This window comes from Suillus subaureus, assembly GCF_016647635.1.
Source record: "Suillus subaureus strain MN1 chromosome Unknown BJ212scaffold_3, whole genome shotgun sequence".
Classification (NCBI taxonomy): domain Eukaryota; kingdom Fungi; phylum Basidiomycota; class Agaricomycetes; order Boletales; family Suillaceae; genus Suillus; species Suillus subaureus.
Window position 1 is genome coordinate 958944 of NW_024538559.1, and position 16919 is coordinate 975862.

A 16919-nucleotide genomic window follows, 5' to 3' on the forward strand; every position below is an offset into this window, starting at 1 on the left:
CGAGACGATGTTCTTGACGGACCCGCCTCCGCAGTTATTGAAAGATTCGGGCGCAAGGGATCCTGCCCTATGTCTAAACTTGCCCAGCTCGTTCGTCTGCGAGCAACAGAACGACCACCATTCACTGAAGGATGAAGTGTCGGAGACGGACTTGGACTCGGACTCGGAGGAGCTGAAGTGGCAAGGCCTGTGATAGTAACAGTTAAGTCGATAGCGGAAGAAGAAGAACTTTGGGTTGAATGACTGAGAGATGGATGGTGTTGGCCGTCCAAATGCTGGCCATCCATATCATGCGCGTGCCTTACTGTCAACAAAACGTCGAGACTTGAAAGAAATGTTCATCGACAACAAATATATTATCCTGAGAAACATATACTCAATTCGGATCACTGAAACACTAGATCAAGATTTGATCGTTCTTACAGGTTTATTCCTCATAAGTAATGCAAGACGGTGAAGACTTGGAGGATCTTTCTCTCGGCGATGTTTTCACGGTTTGTGCTAATAGATGCTACCACTCAAAAGATTATTTTATTCGTTCAACTATAGGAACCTCCGCGTCCACCAACACCCCCGCCAACCTTTGCAACATGTACTCGAAACGCCTTTCCCGATCTTAAAATCCGCCTGGTAGGATCGCATCCGCTATGGGCTCATCATCTGTACTGCTATTCTGACCCTGCACCCACAAAACGCTACTAATTCTTTCCATTCAATCCAGATGGAATGCAGCATTAGCATTTGCATCATATATAGATTCAAATCCAGAGATAGCACGCAATCGCTGCGTACTCGAACTCGGAGCTGGTGGAGGTCTCCCAGGACTCGTTGCAGCACAGAACGGTGCTAAAAAAGTTTGAACATCCACACCAGTTTCATCGCCTTGCCTCACTCATCGAACAGGTTGTACTGACAGATTACCCGGAAGCGGTACTCATTGATAACTTAGAGTTCAACGCCAGTCAAAATCTGTCTCCTGATGAGCAGGATCATGTTGAGACTCAGGTATTTTGAGGGAGCACCCGTGGCTTACCTGGTTGCTCATTTTTTCAGGGATATATCTGGGGCCATCCCGTAGACAACATAATGCGAGCACTCCCAAAGGATGCCTCGACAGGATATCACTTAATCATATTATCAGACCTAATCTTTAATCACTCACAGGTAAGATCGTTGTGTACCATTTAATCATCGATGTCTTAACGCACGTAGCATGATGCATTATTGAAATCTTGCGACATGTGCTTGACTTCTCGCTCCGCAAGCGATGACGCTTCAATCGTACCATGCGTGCTGGTTTTCTACTCCCATCATCGACCGCATTTGGCAGACAGGGATCTTGAATTTTTCCGCAAAGCTCAGGGTGCAGGCTGGGTTTGCGAGGAGATAGTAACGCACAAATATCCGGTTTGTTGATCCACACATTGATGGACTCTTTTCTGATGGCTCGATATTGCACAGCCCATGTTCCCGGAAGATCCAGGCGAAGAGAAAGTTCGTGCTACAGTACATGGTTGGAGGATGACCAGGGGAGATGCTGGCGATTTTCCTCACTCAATTCTGATCTAGCAAATCAATAGAGTCTATTTGGTTCCAGGTAAGTGCTACAGCACCTCTGGTCACTTGTAAGACTTCATATGATGCGTGCCACATAGTTTCGTCACACCACACATATATCCAGATCCAGCAAGTAATTGATTCAAACAAGTGATAAAGCACGAAACTCGACAGAAATTTATCAACGTTACTCGTATGACTCGGATTACAGTCCAGGTGGCCTCGGAATGTACTTCGTTCCACCACGTGCGTGTATTTAACCATGCTATTCCTCAATTCTTGCCGACTGGAGGAGCATCAGCGGGCTGGCTCGTGGCTGCATCTGTAGCCGGCTGCGAGGCACTTGGCTGGTTCGTGGCACTATATCCAGGCGGCTGTGAAGCACTTTGCTGGGGCGCCGGGGCAGGTGTTCCCGCGCCAGTGTCTGGATGGGCAAGTTACACACATGACATACGCAAGATTCTCAGGTGCTCACATCGATAGCTACCCCGAGCATGTCGCGGCTGAACATTTACACGCTTGAATATGAGCCAGAGCGCGTGCTACAAATACGTTCAAGAGGAGTCAGTTACAACAATTGCATAGACGAGCACAATTCCGCACGATGAGTCCAGGAAAGTATCCGAGCCTGGCAGTAACAGTGCATGAGGGAAATGCAGAGTTTGCAGCGCTGGTGAGAAGTACTTACAAAGTCAACAAGATGTTCACGAAGAGATCACAGCCGCAGCCTGAGATGAAAGCTGCTGCGGCAGGGGGGAAGATGATGGCGACCTGTTCATTCATTGTGTGAGCATGTCAAGTAGACTTGCTTGCGCAAGAGCAGCGTACCAAAATAAGTACGCAGTCAGCACTGCCGTTGGATTCCATGGTGTCGCAATCTGGGTGAGGTATGGATGTGTGGGACGGTGTGCTTGGAATTTGTGGCCTTGAGGAGCTATGCGAATTGGGCGGACCAGAAGTGATGTCATTAGTCATTATGTAATAAGACGGTCCGCTCTAGGCCCAGTTGACAAGCAGCTGGTTTCATGCCTCCCTCAATTTCGCGAGCGAAAGTATGAGCACGATCGATGTCAGAAGTGTAAAATTTGGTATCGGAAGATTTCACAGGAAGTAAAGAAAAGAGGTAATAATTACAACAACAGAAATCCGAGACACGTAGGGACAAATGGAAAATCACAATCCAAGTCATCATCCAGCGATAAATCAACACTACACCGTCTACCCATCTGCCTCTCTCCTCAGATGGAGAAAAACGGCTGCTCTGCATTCTGACCTTGTTGCTGCTGCTGCAAATGGAAGGGGTTATTTTTGGTCCCAAATCCTGTCTTCTGTGCTGCCAGCAGACCCGCTTGCGTGTGTCCGTAGCGCAGTGCGCCGACATTTCCAAATGTATCTTGACCATCATCACGGTTGGCAAATAGACTGGCAAGATGCGAGTGCTCCTGGTCTGCCCGACTGGGACCACCATGACCTGCACCTGTACCTGTAGATGTGCTGACGCTTGGGGAAGGTGACGATACTTGTGAGGGCACAGGTGAAGAGTTGTAAGAAGGTGCATTCGAGTTGGAGTAGGTTCCTTGAAGATTAAACGACGGCCCAGAGGTGCCATTGACTGGTGTCCCAGATGTTACTGGGATAGGCGAAGTAGCAGGAGCGAAGGGATTATTAGAACTGAAAGAGTAAAAATTTGAGATTACCACGACGAATGATCCATATAAAGCAATGACATACCCGAATCCAGTCGGTTGCGCAAATAAGGCTTGCTGCTGTTGAGCTTGGAGTTGTTGTTGTCGGAGCCACTCCTCTTGCGCTGCTTGTTGGGCTAGTTGTTGTGCTTGAGCTTGAGCTTGGGCTTCTTGCTGTTGACGAAGCCATTCTTGTTGTTGCCTCAGATACTCTGCCTATTAATGGAACGTTGAATCAATCCATAACAAGACTAGTTGTTACCGTACCTGCATTGCTTCCTGTTGTGCTTGCTGTTGATATGGGTTAAATGATGTAAACTGTGGCTGCATCGTGTATTGAGGCTGAACAGTATACTGCGGTTGCATCTGGGGCTGAGGTTGCAAGCCTGTTGCATATGGAGTAGGGTCGATGAAGGGAAATGGATTGTTGCTATTGGAACCGTTTGGTGAGGATCTGGAATGGACAATGCCATCAGTTGAAATCAAGCATACGTATGAACTAACGTACATTTGCGCTTGGTCATCGAATAATGCATGAGCATTTGAGTCTTCAACGGCCTTATGTCTTTTCGCCTCCTCTTCCTCACTTAATCGTATTGCTGTGGCAAGGTCTTGCTCCTCAGCTTTCCGACCCTGTTCCTCCGCAAGAGTCTTTTTTGATGCTTCGATCGCCTTACGGAGCTCGTCTTCATCGCGATCGGCGCCACGGTTGGCCTTCCGTGGGGGCGTTCCAGGAGGAGGTGCATAGCTCCTCCTCCCACCATCTTCGTCGTCTTCTCCGTAACCATTACTTTGCCCTCTGATCATTCGGTCGCGCATGCTTGCCCGAGTCCGGCGCTCCTCCTGTAGACGTGCTGGATCACTGAGAAGGTTGGAGATATCTTTGGCCTTCTGCCGGACATTGGCACCACAATCTTTCGCATCTTCATCTACATATTGGAATTCCTTGAGCGTTTTTATGATGTATAAATTATCACGGAAATATAGGACGACATTTTCGGAACCAGCGTGTAGGAGGTAGTCCAGCACGGTGAGTGACTGAGAGGGAGTTTGAATCGGGTCCTCCATCGGAAGCAAGGCAGCTAACCTTGAATACATGGCGCCAATTCTTGCCTTTATCATTCAACCTTTTATCAAGCATTTCCATGATTTCAACGAAATCATTCCTGTGAACAACAGCACATCAGCACTGCTGGCTAACCACGACCACCAGGTAAACTGCTTAACGATCACGCACTGATTATATGATAGCTGAGCGATCTCATTCATCTGAGTTCCTGATGGTCCCCATGGATCATTAGATGTTGCATCCCGGACTTTCGCCTGCGTGTCTGAGTAACCCTTGGTGTAATTTTTGGCGACACGGAGGGCACCCTTGCCAAAGTGCTGGAACGACATGACACCGTACTGTGATTTGCAGAATAGAAGTTCTACAGATTGTCGGGCTTTGCTTTAGTTGAATAGAGAAGTGAGCGCGGAACGGATCGTAGTCGGTGGGATGCTGTGAACGGAATTGAAGCTTTGAAGGACGTGATAACTGCGGAAGTCGCCGACCCCGGTTGCGATATGTTACAATAAGCGGACCGTAAGATCACACGCCGATGGTGAAGCGGTTATCATGCTTGCCTTCCAAGCAAGCGGCAGGGGTTCGACTCCCCTTCGGCGTAATTTTTTAAACATGGTTGCGCAAGCGAACAAGTTCCGAGACTCTAGAGTTCCCGGGCCAACTAGTAACTACTACGTGTGGACTTGCTGTCGTGCCCCGCCGACAACGCACCCTGCCATGTCTCGTGCTCTCTTTGTTCCCGAAATTCTCTCTGAGGTCATCAGCTACATCAACGTCAACACATTTTACAAAATCGAGTCACGAATGACCTTGCTCGCCCTTGCTCTAACTTGTCGCTATTCTCGGAGCAGGCATTGGATGCTCTCTGGGAATCTATTACGGGCATCTATCCCGTCATGCAATGTGCTGGGATTGTAGTACCAGGCACACTGACTAGTTGCAACGACTCGGAAGACTGCCGCATTGTTGGTTGTTTTTGCTTCCAAAAATACACATCATATATTTACTGCGTAGGTCCCAACAGAGTCCCAGTTGTCCATTATCGATCGCTACGCACATCGCGTCCGGTTTTTGGATATGATGTGGTATGACTGGGAGTCGCATCTTGTCCAATCCTTTTTACAAACTCTCGCCTACTCCTCGAAGGTCCTGATGCCAAACCTACGATGTCTTAGTGGTGCATTTATGTTGCATCTGCTGCGCCCCCTACCTGGCCCGCGTCTGCAGGATATCACTATTGACAGCGTCTTCAAATCTGGGAAGGACAACTTTTCAGAGAGGACTGCGTTGCACGTGGCCTTACAGACTTTGTATTCATGCTGTCCTTCCCTGGAAAAATTTCGTTTTGGCACCTATGATCACTTGATGTGTAGCAGGATAATTACATGGGATGCGCACACTGCTAGGGCAGCTTCGCATTCCATTGAAAAATTGCAGAAGCTGCGTACAGTCGCTGTACCGGCCATCACCAAGGATGCCCTGGCGTACCTGGGTTGCCTTTCATGTCTGATCAGCCTGGAGACACATCTGCCCACCGGAAGTGATTTCGAAGATGTCTTCAGGTCATCCCGCACCCCCCTTCCCTTCAGGAACCTTCGGAGTATTGTTTGGGACATTGACGACTGGGCACATGTTGAAGTTTTTACACGTATTTGGTCTCATAGACTCACCGAGTTGTCACTTCGATCCAAGGTCCACTTCGATCCAGGCCTTCTGGAGATAGTGCTTGAGTCGTTCCACACGCGTGAAGCTTTCAAGTATCTGCAGTCCATACGCTTCAGCGAACTCTCTCTGTGTCCACTCACAACCACCATAATTATCACGATCAACACCATACGTCCGCTCTTCCACCTCAATCACCTTCGAGTTGTTTATTTCGATACGAGATCCTCTATTTGGGTTGACAACAATGACTTGAAGAAAGTGGCCGAAGCCTGGCCTTGTCTGGAGGAGTTTTCTCTCAACGATACATATGGGTGTCATAATCCCGCGCCAGGGGTCACACTACCTGGCCTCGTTGAATTCATCGAGCTATGCCCTCACTTGACAACACTCTGCATTGGAACTATTACACTCGCTGGTGTGGATATGCCACTGGATGAGGACTTTCACATGGATAACTTCGAACCGTGCCGCTCGAGTGTTCTAGAACTTGTCGTGGCGAGATATCCCTACACTCAAGAACGCCGCAGTGGTTCTACGTGGGATCACCGTTTAACGTATTTTTTCGAATCACTTTTCAGGCTTCGCCACATGTACACTTATCGATATCCCTTGATAGTGAGATACCATAGCGAATGGTACTTATTATTGACTCGTTCCACCGTTACTCACTTGCGCTGCCACTTTTCATCAGTATGACGTTCTATATTGTCTCCATCAATATTCAGAATCTAGATCTTTGTCGGGGTATCACTTTGGCCGATTACAGCCCTAAATCTAGGATTCATTTCATCTAATAAGTTGGCCATGCATCTCGCAGGACCCAGAGCACAATTAACGCATTGGTGGCTGGTCGTGAGCCTAAATGATCATGATGATGCCTTCTATGCAGTGTCGGGACCTCTCATTCAACATCGAAGTACATATCTCGTCTGGATCGTTGTCCATAGACACGATTAGGTCGTTCCTGCGTTTCGGGTGAGCAGGCGGGGTACTGCCTTTGGATGTTTTCTGTGTGGATTTTTTGACACCGTCATCATTGATTTTGACGATGTTTGTTTGCTGGTGGCGATTATTGTCGATTGTCTTTTTTCACAATGACAACACGCGTTTTTTGCGTTCAGAATACTATATATAATATATTGCTCGGCTATGTAAACCAAGTATCCCCGCCCTTTCCTTCCCGCCGGGTTCCTCGCTGCCCACAGACCTCCGCACGTCACCAACCACAACGAGCGTGCGCTGTCTGGGGCCTGCATGCCCCCGGCCCCGGGGCACGCCCCGTGTCCCACGACAACAATAAGCGCTCCTGTGGCGAGTCGGGGATTACGGACATGTTGGGGTGTCTTAAATTTCAGCTCCCCTACTCTTATCTCTTACGAATGAGTCTTCTGGATGCAACGTCATTCGGAATTCAATGTCTCTGATACAAGTTCAACCGACAACAGGCGGGTAAATACTAATATATTGTAAGATCTCCATTTATCACGCGAATCTCAAAAACACAAACACATCAAATACGACTCCTCCCCCGTCTCTCATACTCAACAAGCATATCCACCGCACGATCCCGTGAATCCTCCAGCTCATCCCGATCCTCGCTCTGCTCCTCAAATACACTCGATCCTAATGCCCGACGCAACTGCATCACCACCTCCTTCTGCGGTCCTCTCGCAGGTGGGCTAGGCGGGGGAGACAATATCAATGAAACCTCGTTATTAGTGGCATCGCAGCACATAATCCGAGATGGGAAGATCCGCCGGAATAAAACTATGGTGCTCAGCACAGTTTTGATGTCCTCGTCATCTGCGACTAAGTCCTTCACGTTCAACACGTCGTTCTCCCATACTTTGGCGAAGGAGTCGGAGATGGCGCTGATGGTACCGCCTAGGCTCCGGCCCGCGTTGATGGTCTCGTTCCATTTAGCTTCTTGTTCTGCGTCATGGGATTGAGAGAGTGCACCGCCGTGGGAACGGGTGACGGTTTGCACGAAAAGTTCGGATGCGTGGGAACGGAGACGTTGACGGAGGAGGGTCGTGGCGAGGGCACCGAGTGGCGTTAGGAATGTGGTTGGAAGTGAGGACGTAAGTGTCTGAGCGGCTTCCTCGAGGGAGAGCGTTTCTAGCACTAACCGCTCGTAAGGGCGAACCAGCCCGGCACGAGCACGGTTCCATAACCTCTGCGAACGATCCTTTACGTAGAATACTGGGAGTGAATGGGCAAGGAGCGCCAATGTTGCCAGATCACTTGCGTGTTGTGTAGGTTTACCAGATGCGCCTAACAAGGACGAAAGACGCAAATAGACTTGAAGACGTAGAAGGGCCGGAGCTGAGGCGGGGTGAAGAGCAACGAGTTCGGCTAGGCGGACCCATGCCCTACGCTCAAGTTCAAAGTCGGAGGCCTTGTTCACCATGCGCCTAACGAAAACGCTTCGGACTGCTCCAAGTGCACCGGTGCTTAACCCCAGTGCGTCAATGAGAGCATCACGTTCATCCAGGGAGCCGCTCTGAGCAAGTGCATCTGATAATGGACCTTGCTCTTGGCGTGTGGTTCTCTCGGTAGTAGTCGAATCCGCATCTGACTCTGAGTCGCTGATATCAGGCGAGAGAGGAGGTGAGAGAAGCTCCACCCCCTCGTGAGTTGTGAGTGCTCGACTGCTGATCAGATAACTAAAGGGTATGAGGCGCATGATCTTGGCACGTTGAACATATCCTGGAAGAGGTAGCCATGGGACGATGATTGTGAACAGAACCAGAACAGATGCGAACAGGTGGATGGCTTGTATGGCACTGCTCCAGGACCATATCGTAGCAGCAGCAACAGGTGTAGAATCAGTGACGTGGGATAATACCGAACCTTGGTGCGTGTGAGGATGCGAACCACCCGTTGAGGTGAAGGGCGAGTTAAAAAACGAGAACAGTGCAAAGACAGCAAGAAGGTACTGCTGGGGCTGTGCCTGCATAGTAACATCGCCCTGCACAGGCGCACCAACGGGGTCGCTTAGCAAGACAGGTGCGGCAGCGACAATTGGGGGTGGAGCGCCAGGTTGGATCTTACGAGGCCGACCTCGCTTGCGCTTCTCCGGTACTGCTCCGGAAATACCCTCAGGGATGGATGTGGGCACAACAGCGGCGACAGAAACGGCGGGCTGTTTATCCTTCTTGGCCGCAGGTGCCTTTGTTAACTTGGGCTTCTTGTGGACACGCTCAGAGTCATCGCCCTCATCTTCGCCATCGCCATCTTCATCATCACTCGCTTCGTAGGCTTCGGCATCATTGTCAATTTCATCACGCTCTGGGCCTCCAAACTTCTTGGCCCATTCATGATCCCATTCAGCAAGGAGAGGTTGAGCGCCGGAAATTCCAAGGATGAGGGTACGCAATCCTTCTTGCTCGCGTCTCAACCTGATCTCTCGCCTTTTCAAGACGCTGTTACGACGATCAGCGCAAGTATAATTAGGGGATAAATGTATCTCACCGGATATACTCGACTGCCTTTCCGAGTACATTGGCCTTGCTTCCTTTCCTCGCGACTTTGACACCGTCAATGTATCCACGTTCATCTACAACATCACCTTCTTGGGTAGTATTTTGGTCTAGAACGCGAAGAGCAGGGACAGAGGCCTTGAGGCTCTGGATGCGCGCGTTAAGATTTGTACGGTAACGGCGCTCAATGGTCGTGTGACTAGTCTTTGGGCGGCTAATGACAGCAGCGCCTGCTGTCTGAGTGTTAGGCGCAGATGATCCAGAGTCGGAAGTAGGAGTAGTTGGACCGGGGGAAGGAGATGATGACGCCGAAGATGAGAGGTAAGGTTGAGGTTCCTGCTTATGTTTTGGTGGTTTGGAGGAAGGCAGTGCCGGAATAGAAGATATAAGCCGGGGTATGGGCAATTTTGCCTGCATAATAACCCCAGAGAAGGGGTCTGTGATACTCTATGAATAAAACAGCCAGTGAAAATAGACTATGCATACCTGTACCCGAGCTAATCGGTACCATGACCGGAGACACGGATGCACCGGATGAGATGCTCATCCGGGGTGATTTCTCATCAGCCGAACTAGAAGAAGCTGAGGCAGAGCTGAGGGTAGGCGATGAGAAAGTGAACGGAAAGGAGGAAATTAAATCCTGGGGCTGGATACGAATAGAGTCCACGTCAAACAAGGTCTGTGGAGATGTGCCGTGATAGTGCAATGTACTTGGGTCAACAGCCATGGATAATGCAGCATTGAGGTCAAGGTCCATGGGGAAAGAGAAATCGAAAGAGCCGCCGAGATCCGGAATTTTGAGTTCTGGTCAGAACTCAAGTCTAAGGGCTGTTGCGGCCAGAAAGAGGAAAGCTGAGACCAGTCTGGTGGAGAAGATGCTTGGGATGAAGAGGTTTCTGAGTCTGATATATTCTTCAAGAGCATTGTGAGCAGGTCAGATTTGTCCAAAGTGGGCTCATCGTTTGAAACGTCGTCGACGTGAAGTTCACCGTCCATATTCACTGCGCTACTGTCGGTGGGGGAGCAGAAGGATAACCGCGTGCGGCAACGTTCGGGCTAGTTATAAGCTTATTACAATCGTGCCATTTTCACCATCGCACCATTTCCAAATTATTCCCAAATTAGGAAGGTTATTCTCACCACACCACCCAACGGGTTGACTGGCAATTGGTCGGGCGTTTGATGACACAGTACTTCAAACTGCCGCCAGTCAGTTTAACTCACCGTGCATTCTTGGTCTCTAATGATATCGAACGCCTCGTGGATTCTCAGATCTCAACCGCTCTGTAGTGCATATTACGCAACCAAGAATAACGACCTTTCTTACGTCTGGACTCTGGATGCGTTTGAAAGACGAAACCGCAAAATCGTGCGGGGAACAATATATTTTCAGAGTGCATTCCATTACCCATGCCCTTGGAAGTTTGACGGCGCAACTTTATGTCTGCATCTTGTGTCCACGGATGGTCACACCAGGTTCTTCCAACATCATCCACTGAAGTTCTATCAGGCGCAATCAATCTGTCAAAACAACATGACTTCCAAGTTTTGCCCACAACCCTATTTTCAGGATATAGAAGCAAGCCGCGTGCACCTCGAGTAATTCAGAGTCGCCTTTGCAAAACTTGTGTCACTTCGCATAATCGTGAATATGAGTAGTTTGCTTTGCATCCAGGATTCAACCCTGTTGCTCACCCCTTGCACCTTGCAATGTCAATAGCCTACAGGTAGCAAACTTTGCAAATGATTAGACTGTTTACCGATGGGCTGGCAGCCTGTCTATGAGCATATGGACAGTGAGTCGTATTTCTGCTTTCGGATTGATGCTGTGGCTGATGGCACAATATGTAGTTCATTGTTGACTTGGTCAATGTGATTGTTCTTGAGTCTGGACAATTTTCCCTGCTTGATGGGTAATGGAGGCGCCTTTAAATCAAATTCAACGTTCAATATTAACTAACTTGAAGAGACATAAGGAACGATTTCAATGTCAAGATTTGTGCTGCGTCATTCGGAGCTTGAGCGTTAACGTTCATTGCCAAAATCTGCATGACGGCTGTAGCAGCAGAGGCAGGAATTTTGACCACTGCCAATGGTTCATTCAACATCGTCTCTCGAATTCAGGACTATCAACATCATCTTTGACGCTGTTCATGCGTGTCTCGTCAGACAATTGATATTCGCCACTGCGATCATGTCGATAACATTCGTGGCGTACCGTTACCCTCCTCAAAGACACTGGAGTTTGATGGGTGCACCAGCAAGGAGTTGACAATTCAAACTTCCTGCAAGTGGATCGGTGGTACAGTGACCGCTGTGAACAGCGATTATATCTGCATGAAGAATGTCTTCATCTTTCTTGGCGTACCTTTGAGTCGCCGTACCATGCTTTGTTCCCAATGGCCTCATATCACTATGCTCAAGTTCGTAGCCAAGGGTGATTGTCATGAAAATCCCGCTCAAAATGCTGAAGGGTATGATCAGCAGCGAGAGGAGAATCTTATTGAGGACGACGAGGAACTAGATAATATGAGATTCGAAGGCGTTCGTCCGATCATGGTGCTACATATTCATGGGGGACTAGCTCTGTCACGCAAGGAGAGATGATAGTTCGAGGAACATGTGAGGGACTTCGTGTGGGACTACAAGAAAAGGTGAAGGAGCTGTTGATGTGCCTGAATCGGGCCAGTACGTGTTTGTGGATGGATGATCACGCCGAGTTTATATCATTGAGCAGGATTTGCGGTCAACATTTCTTTCGCGTATACACAAAGGTTTAAGTGACGTTTGAATCCTGGCGTAATCACTCTTTACATGAGAGGCATGTCTCAGGTCGTCCCCAATATGGTTTCTTTGTAGTTCGAATTCCAACCTGATGGCATTTATCACATCTGATAGTACAAGATCCAAGTATTCGATGATGTTCTAGCACGCACCTTGAGTCTCGATTCCTCTGAAACTTTCGTTGATGTAAGTGTTGCACTAAGATATCGACCGCGCCGCGCAGTTTCCGGCTTCTCTAGAAGTTTTAGAAAGGCGAACGGATACGGTAGTAAGGTCAAAAGTACCTCCTGTACCCTTGATCACCATCGGCTTTGCAAGGCCGCTACCGGAAACAGCAATCGCCGCTGTCAATATTGATATCATCCGGAAAACGCGTTAACGCGCCTGACGGGACTTTAAAATCGAGCGCTTGAATATAGTTACTCGGAAGGGGGTGATCATGCGTGAAGGTGCGTCCAATGGACTGCAGCATTGATGGCCCGAATAGTGTACTGCCAGGTCCCTGGAAACGGATGTCATTGTTTTGCAGGGACGATGCCCGCGTCGCGTTTCATAATATTAATATTTCTGGCATCTGTGAGTCACGTTACCCTGAGGGTCCACTCAACCTCCACCTTCCCTGGTGTTGATATAAAGCCTATGTATCGATCGATTGCTTGTGAATGAGAGAGAAAGGTAGAGATTCGAAGGCTGAAGCTAGGGAGGAAGCCCTGGTCGTGTCCATTTGACGTCATGTGACCTAATATTTTGACAATGGAATTTGAAAGACTGAATCAAATGCAAGTGTCCATAAAAGGAAATTAATTGGCTCAAGAAATCGCGGTTTCGGTTGCTCACTAGCTTCGTGCTTTTCTTTCGTGCTCGACGTTTATCGAGATTTTCGGTTGTTGACAAGTCGCTGAGTCTTGACTTGAGCTCGTTGCAACTGTAGTCAGTCCATTCAGTCTCACCATATTGTCTAACAAATCTGATTGTTGCAAGCACATCCTTCATCATATCCCAGGTACCGCTTTTCTCCTACTACTTACCGCTTTTAAGCCCTGTTCACACATACTCAAGTTTCACCTTTTGTTGCGTTGACAGGCAAACAGCGGATGGCCTTTGTCTGGTCCAAAGGCTAGATTTTGAACTCACTGCAGGAACCCAGTGATCTTTACTCCTTTTCAACGCCTTGACGCACGCCGTCCCATTCATTTATTTCGGACTCTCATTTACATTAACATGTCACACACAATCCCCCAAGTCCGCAGACGTACGAAGCTCAGGTCGTCCGGATTAAGACCAGATTCTAATGTCGTTCGCGCGTCGGTTTTCGAGACTGCCCTTGAGCTTGGGATCCACAATTCCACTGTCGCGAATTGGATATTCAATAGTCCCCTGCCTGAGGAGGTAGAAGAATTGGAGGATATCCCTCCTGAAACGGAGGCAGAGGAGGTACGCTGTCACTATCTCAGATATGACTTGACACTCAACAAAGCTCTTTCGTTTACTTCATTATTGCCGCGTTCACTCCCGCAGATCTTGACTCCTGCCCTCACTTTTGGCTCGCATACTGCGAGTGATGATTCCTCAACGACGTCCTCCCCGCAAAACAACGTTGCATCCGCAAGGCAGAATCACATGCACAAGCCGAGCGTGTTCGAACCTCCCCACGTGCACTTCGATGATTTCGCTTCCGCGCAGCTGATGCTATCATTGCCTCCGCTGAGCACGCCAGTAAACGAGAGGGAGAGGGCCGAAAGCATGTCCAATTTGTCTGGGAAGCCGTCAAATGATGTGGGACACCAATCGAGTGAGGACATTGCACGTCAGACCGATCGCAAATGTGCCACGCCGAGTTCTGCCAAGTCTGAAGCGGGCTACGTGAGCGATGGTCAATATCTTTCTGACAGCGTTGGTTTCAAAAAGTCTGGCAAACTGAAAGGAAAAGGCAAGAAAGGCAAGCTGCCAGCCTTGGACTTACGACCCGGATTTGATGAAGCGCCTGGTTATTCTTCGGATGGAGGTTATCTCTCTGCGTCATCAAGCAAGTCGCAAGGGAAGCCTAGTAAGGGCAAATCTCGGGCAATGGCTTTCTTTCGGAGGAAGCCAAAGAAGCAGCGAGCTAGTGATGAAGATGATGATAACTACATACCACCAGTCCCCGCGATGCCTCCAATGGCGGTTCCTTCGAGTCCAAGACCTTTAAAGCATCTTGTCGCAACACCTTCATCCCCAACGCGATCTGGCTTCACTCCTCTGACGCTGAACTTTAGGACCTCAACTCGAGCGTCAAGTCCTGTCTTGCACTCAAGAAAGGACCGCGCCAGTCCCCCAGTTGCTCGAGTAGCGACGCCTCCCTCCATTGTCACTCCTCCTCGACCATCCGAGCAGACAATAAATTCTATGCCGTCGCCGTCGCCTTCGCCTGTACCTCCGTCTACGCTTCCTGTCGCTCTTCCGTCTATGCTGATATCTCACGCACCAACTTCCAGTGCAGCCCTTAGTACGGTATTACCCCCTACCTCACAGGCTCCTGCAACTCCAATCCGTTCACCCCCAAGCCCCTCTCCCCGGCATATCGCCATTCGACCTGCGGCTCCTCCACCTACGCAGCCATTACCACAGCCGCCTCCGTCTCCCATACCATCCACGCCATCCACGCCGTCACGAAAGGCCCCTGGGCCACCACCCACGCAAGCACTGCCTCCGGTACCAGCGCGTCCGCTCCCCGTGCCACCATCTACGCCGACGACGCCCTCGCGGAGACTGCCACCTTTCCGGCCGGTTGCAGTACCTGGCCCTACAGCTCCATTAGTTCCTCGCCGTCATCCACAAGCTCAGCCGCGCGTTCTATTTTCCCCTCGTCCACAGCCGTCACATAGCGCATCTGATTCAGTTGTCCCGCAATACACGCATGACAATGGCGAGGCATCACCGAGGAGGTACCAGAGCCACAGCGCTGTTCCCAGTGACGACAACTCTGAGATCCACCCTCCCAAGTATGGTGGTATGGTACGGAAACAGCATTCGGAGACGTCACCACCACCATTTCTCCAGCGGCGCATGCATGGAATGCAGGGATCCCCGCGGCATCCACCCCCAGATTCACCTCTCCCACAGGTTCCGAATGCGCGCTCTATGCATGCTCCAGCGTTCCCCTCGAAATTCCATGAACACTTTTCGTCCGTATCGTCAATGGGATACACTTCGCCTGCTCTGCGCAGTACGAGTGGGTCTGGCTCCTCGTCTGACCCGTCTGTTCGCTCCATACGCTCCTCTAACGCCCCGTCAGTATCTACTTCTGAAAGTCACGGGCACTCGAGTCGCCATTCGGGAGGCATCGTAGATATGAGCCCAGAAACAAGATCTTCTTCACGGTCAGGGTCCAGCCACGGGAAGCAGATCACGGCCAGTATCGCTTACTCACGGTCACATTCGTCCATGCTCGATACCCGGAGCGACGTTAGTACCAGCGTCTACGACGAGCGTTCGAGCACGTACAACGAGGAGGGGGGAAATGATGCAAAGGGCGCACAGGCTGACGACGAGGGTGACGATGATGCATCGTTCTATCCCTCAGATGAGCAGACGGCTGGTAGGCGTACGATGTACCTGGTCGAAAATGGCCGGGGTATGGATGAGGATGGAGATGTGTTCCCGCCTGCATTACCGCCCCCGGTAGGAAGATACTTTTAACTAACGATGGGATATAAGTTACCATTCGCTTTAATTTATCTGCTGTTTATAGCTTTTTTTTGTGGTCGCTCTTTCGCTTGTTTTCTTTTTTCTTTTGATGGTTTGCTTTTTTTTTTGGTAATTTTAGTGGCACGAGACTCGAGACGTATGGTACATTGGTGATATTGGTACTAGCGGCTGCTCGATGTAGCTGTGGTACTAGTAGATACGATCTTGATGTTATGGTAATAGCTTAATGGCTTGAATCCAGTCTAGCACTACTAGGACCATCCCAGAAAGTCTGGCTAATGGATATCTAGTCTGTCATAGACTCTGGGGGATGTGTCGCTCGGCTCAATCAGCCGGAGTTTTATTACAAGTGCTGTCATTCTGCCAATGAAGTGTCCCTCCCACTTCAGTGTTGGTGTACCCCTGTCTGTGTCAGTGGGTGCCGCTGCAACACTGTCGGCTTCAATTATCATGACCACGACTACAATTTCGAGATTGTACACCTCCTAATGATGCATTAGCTTGTCCCATTCTGGTCATAGAGTGCCTCTTTCATGTACCCCACACCTGCCATGATGGCATTAGCACCTCCCACTCTGATACCTCAATGAGCAGTACCACTGCCATCCCATTCCTATTCTGCCATCCATATATGTGTCACTACCTGGTTTGATTGTAAGTATATGCCACAATTACATAAATCAATGGCCCATTGTTGCACCCACTCTTAAGTATGGGTTAATGTATGTGTGACATAATGAACCTCCAATGAAATTCAGCCAAGTGGTTCAAACTCTATGTCATCTGTACCTTATTGCCCCAGCTGCCTCCATCCCTATGCCATGCACACTGTCACAAAGGGTCCATACACCCAAGAACTAGACCCTTCCAGTACCAGCACATCCATTGCTCATTCCACCATCTACACTGATGATACCCTTGCAGAAACTTGGGCTGACCAGTTGCAGTGGTGCATGGCCAGTGACCATACAGCTCAACCACTCACTCACAGAA

At 49.5% G+C, this 16919-nt stretch overlaps 7 protein-coding genes and 1 non-coding gene across 8 annotated transcripts; 5 read left to right on the forward strand and 3 right to left on the reverse strand.

The window, feature by feature from the left end:
* Positions 1-440: 440 nt before the first annotated feature.
* Positions 441-1676, forward strand: BJ212DRAFT_1423754 (putative methyltransferase-domain-containing protein; the record flags this gene model as incomplete). The annotated part of the gene is made up of 7 exons (XM_041337641.1): positions 441-494; positions 550-662; positions 722-854; positions 904-1005; positions 1054-1164; positions 1213-1407; positions 1462-1676. The coding sequence occupies 7 exons, from the start codon at positions 444-446 to the stop codon at positions 1567-1569; spliced, it is 813 nt and encodes a 270-aa protein (XP_041198333.1). The 3' UTR covers positions 1570-1676.
* Positions 1677-1704: 28 nt separating this feature from the next.
* On the reverse strand, positions 1705-2663 carry BJ212DRAFT_539416 (uncharacterized protein). Its single transcript, XM_041343444.1, has 5 exons — positions 2386-2663; positions 2246-2328; positions 2161-2185; positions 2033-2099; positions 1705-1981 (listed from the first exon to the last, which is right to left on the reverse strand). The coding sequence occupies exons 1-5, from the start codon at positions 2530-2532 to the stop codon at positions 1830-1832; spliced, it is 474 nt and encodes a 157-aa protein (XP_041198334.1). The 5' UTR covers positions 2533-2663; the 3' UTR covers positions 1705-1829.
* BJ212DRAFT_539428 (uncharacterized protein) lies at positions 2574-4827 on the reverse strand. Its single transcript, XM_041343445.1, has 6 exons — positions 4480-4827; positions 4330-4408; positions 3751-4280; positions 3510-3696; positions 3289-3458; positions 2574-3228 (listed from the first exon to the last, which is right to left on the reverse strand). The coding sequence occupies exons 1-6, from the start codon at positions 4638-4640 to the stop codon at positions 2796-2798; spliced, it is 1560 nt and encodes a 519-aa protein (XP_041198335.1). The 5' UTR covers positions 4641-4827; the 3' UTR covers positions 2574-2795.
* Positions 4828-4837: 10 nt separating this feature from the next.
* BJ212DRAFT_t25 lies at positions 4838-4909 on the forward strand. Its single transcript has one exon. It is a non-coding gene; the product is annotated as a tRNA-Gly (tRNA).
* A 52-nt stretch (positions 4910-4961) lies between these two features.
* BJ212DRAFT_539519 (uncharacterized protein) lies at positions 4962-6739 on the forward strand. Its single transcript, XM_041343446.1, has 2 exons — positions 4962-5273; positions 5323-6739. The coding sequence occupies exons 1-2, from the start codon at positions 5205-5207 to the stop codon at positions 6667-6669; spliced, it is 1416 nt and encodes a 471-aa protein (XP_041198336.1). The 5' UTR covers positions 4962-5204; the 3' UTR covers positions 6670-6739.
* Positions 6740-7093: 354 nt separating this feature from the next.
* Positions 7094-10509, reverse strand: BJ212DRAFT_1321526 (uncharacterized protein). Its single transcript, XM_041334408.1, has 5 exons — positions 10315-10509; positions 9942-10165; positions 9448-9892; positions 7481-9398; positions 7094-7429 (listed from the first exon to the last, which is right to left on the reverse strand). Exons 1-4 carry the CDS (start codon positions 10449-10451, stop codon positions 7484-7486), a joined length of 2721 nt encoding a protein of 906 aa, XP_041198337.1. The 5' UTR covers positions 10452-10509; the 3' UTR covers positions 7094-7429; positions 7481-7483.
* A 656-nt stretch (positions 10510-11165) lies between these two features.
* Positions 11166-12618, forward strand: BJ212DRAFT_1295748 (uncharacterized protein; the record flags this gene model as incomplete). Its single annotated transcript, XM_041332349.1, has 5 exons — positions 11166-11182; positions 11230-11251; positions 11625-12014; positions 12354-12425; positions 12463-12618. 5 exons carry the CDS (start codon positions 11166-11168, stop codon positions 12616-12618), a joined length of 657 nt encoding a protein of 218 aa, XP_041198338.1.
* A 466-nt stretch (positions 12619-13084) lies between these two features.
* Positions 13085-16202, forward strand: BJ212DRAFT_1321542 (uncharacterized protein). The gene is made up of 2 exons (XM_041334409.1): positions 13085-13673; positions 13758-16202. The coding sequence occupies exons 1-2, from the start codon at positions 13461-13463 to the stop codon at positions 15915-15917; spliced, it is 2373 nt and encodes a 790-aa protein (XP_041198339.1). The 5' UTR covers positions 13085-13460; the 3' UTR covers positions 15918-16202.
* The last annotated feature ends 717 nt before the right edge of the window (positions 16203-16919 follow it).

Bases quoted from the DNA above. Each gene is read 5' to 3' on its own strand.
- BJ212DRAFT_539519 (XM_041343446.1), top strand. From the start codon at position 5,205: ATGCAATGTGCTGGGATTGTAGTACCAGGCACACTGACTAGTTGCAAC. The intron at 5,274-5,322 runs GTTGGTTGTTTT...TTTACTGCGTAG, and splicing joins ACTCGGAAGACTGCCGCATT to GTCCCAACAGAGTCCCAGTT.
- BJ212DRAFT_539416 (XM_041343444.1), bottom strand. From the start codon at position 2,532: ATGACTAATGACATCACTTCTGGTCCGCCCAATTCGCATAGCTCCTCA. The intron at 2,329-2,385 runs GTACGCTGCTCT...ATGAATGAACAG, and splicing joins CTGACTGCGTACTTATTTTG to GTCGCCATCATCTTCCCCCC. The intron at 2,186-2,245 runs GTAAGTACTTCT...TGTTACTGCCAG, and splicing joins GTGAACATCTTGTTGACTTT to GCTCGGATACTTTCCTGGAC.
- BJ212DRAFT_539428 (XM_041343445.1), bottom strand. From the start codon at position 4,640: ATGTCGTTCCAGCACTTTGGCAAGGGTGCCCTCCGTGTCGCCAAAAAT. The intron at 4,409-4,479 runs GTGCGTGATCGT...TGTTGTTCACAG, and splicing joins GCTCAGCTATCATATAATCA to GAATGATTTCGTTGAAATCA. The intron at 4,281-4,329 runs GTTAGCTGCCTT...ACTCCCTCTCAG, and splicing joins ATTGGCGCCATGTATTCAAG to TCACTCACCGTGCTGGACTA.
- BJ212DRAFT_1321542 (XM_041334409.1), top strand. From the start codon at position 13,461: ATGTCACACACAATCCCCCAAGTCCGCAGACGTACGAAGCTCAGGTCG. The intron at 13,674-13,757 runs GTACGCTGTCAC...TCACTCCCGCAG, and splicing joins CTGAAACGGAGGCAGAGGAG to ATCTTGACTCCTGCCCTCAC.
- BJ212DRAFT_1321526 (XM_041334408.1), bottom strand. From the start codon at position 10,451: ATGGACGGTGAACTTCACGTCGACGACGTTTCAAACGATGAGCCCACT. The intron at 10,166-10,314 runs GTCTCAGCTTTC...TGTTGACCCAAG, and splicing joins GCATCTTCTCCACCAGACTG to TACATTGCACTATCACGGCA. The intron at 9,399-9,447 runs GTGAGATACATT...TCGTCGTAACAG, and splicing joins AAGGCAGTCGAGTATATCCG to CGTCTTGAAAAGGCGAGAGA.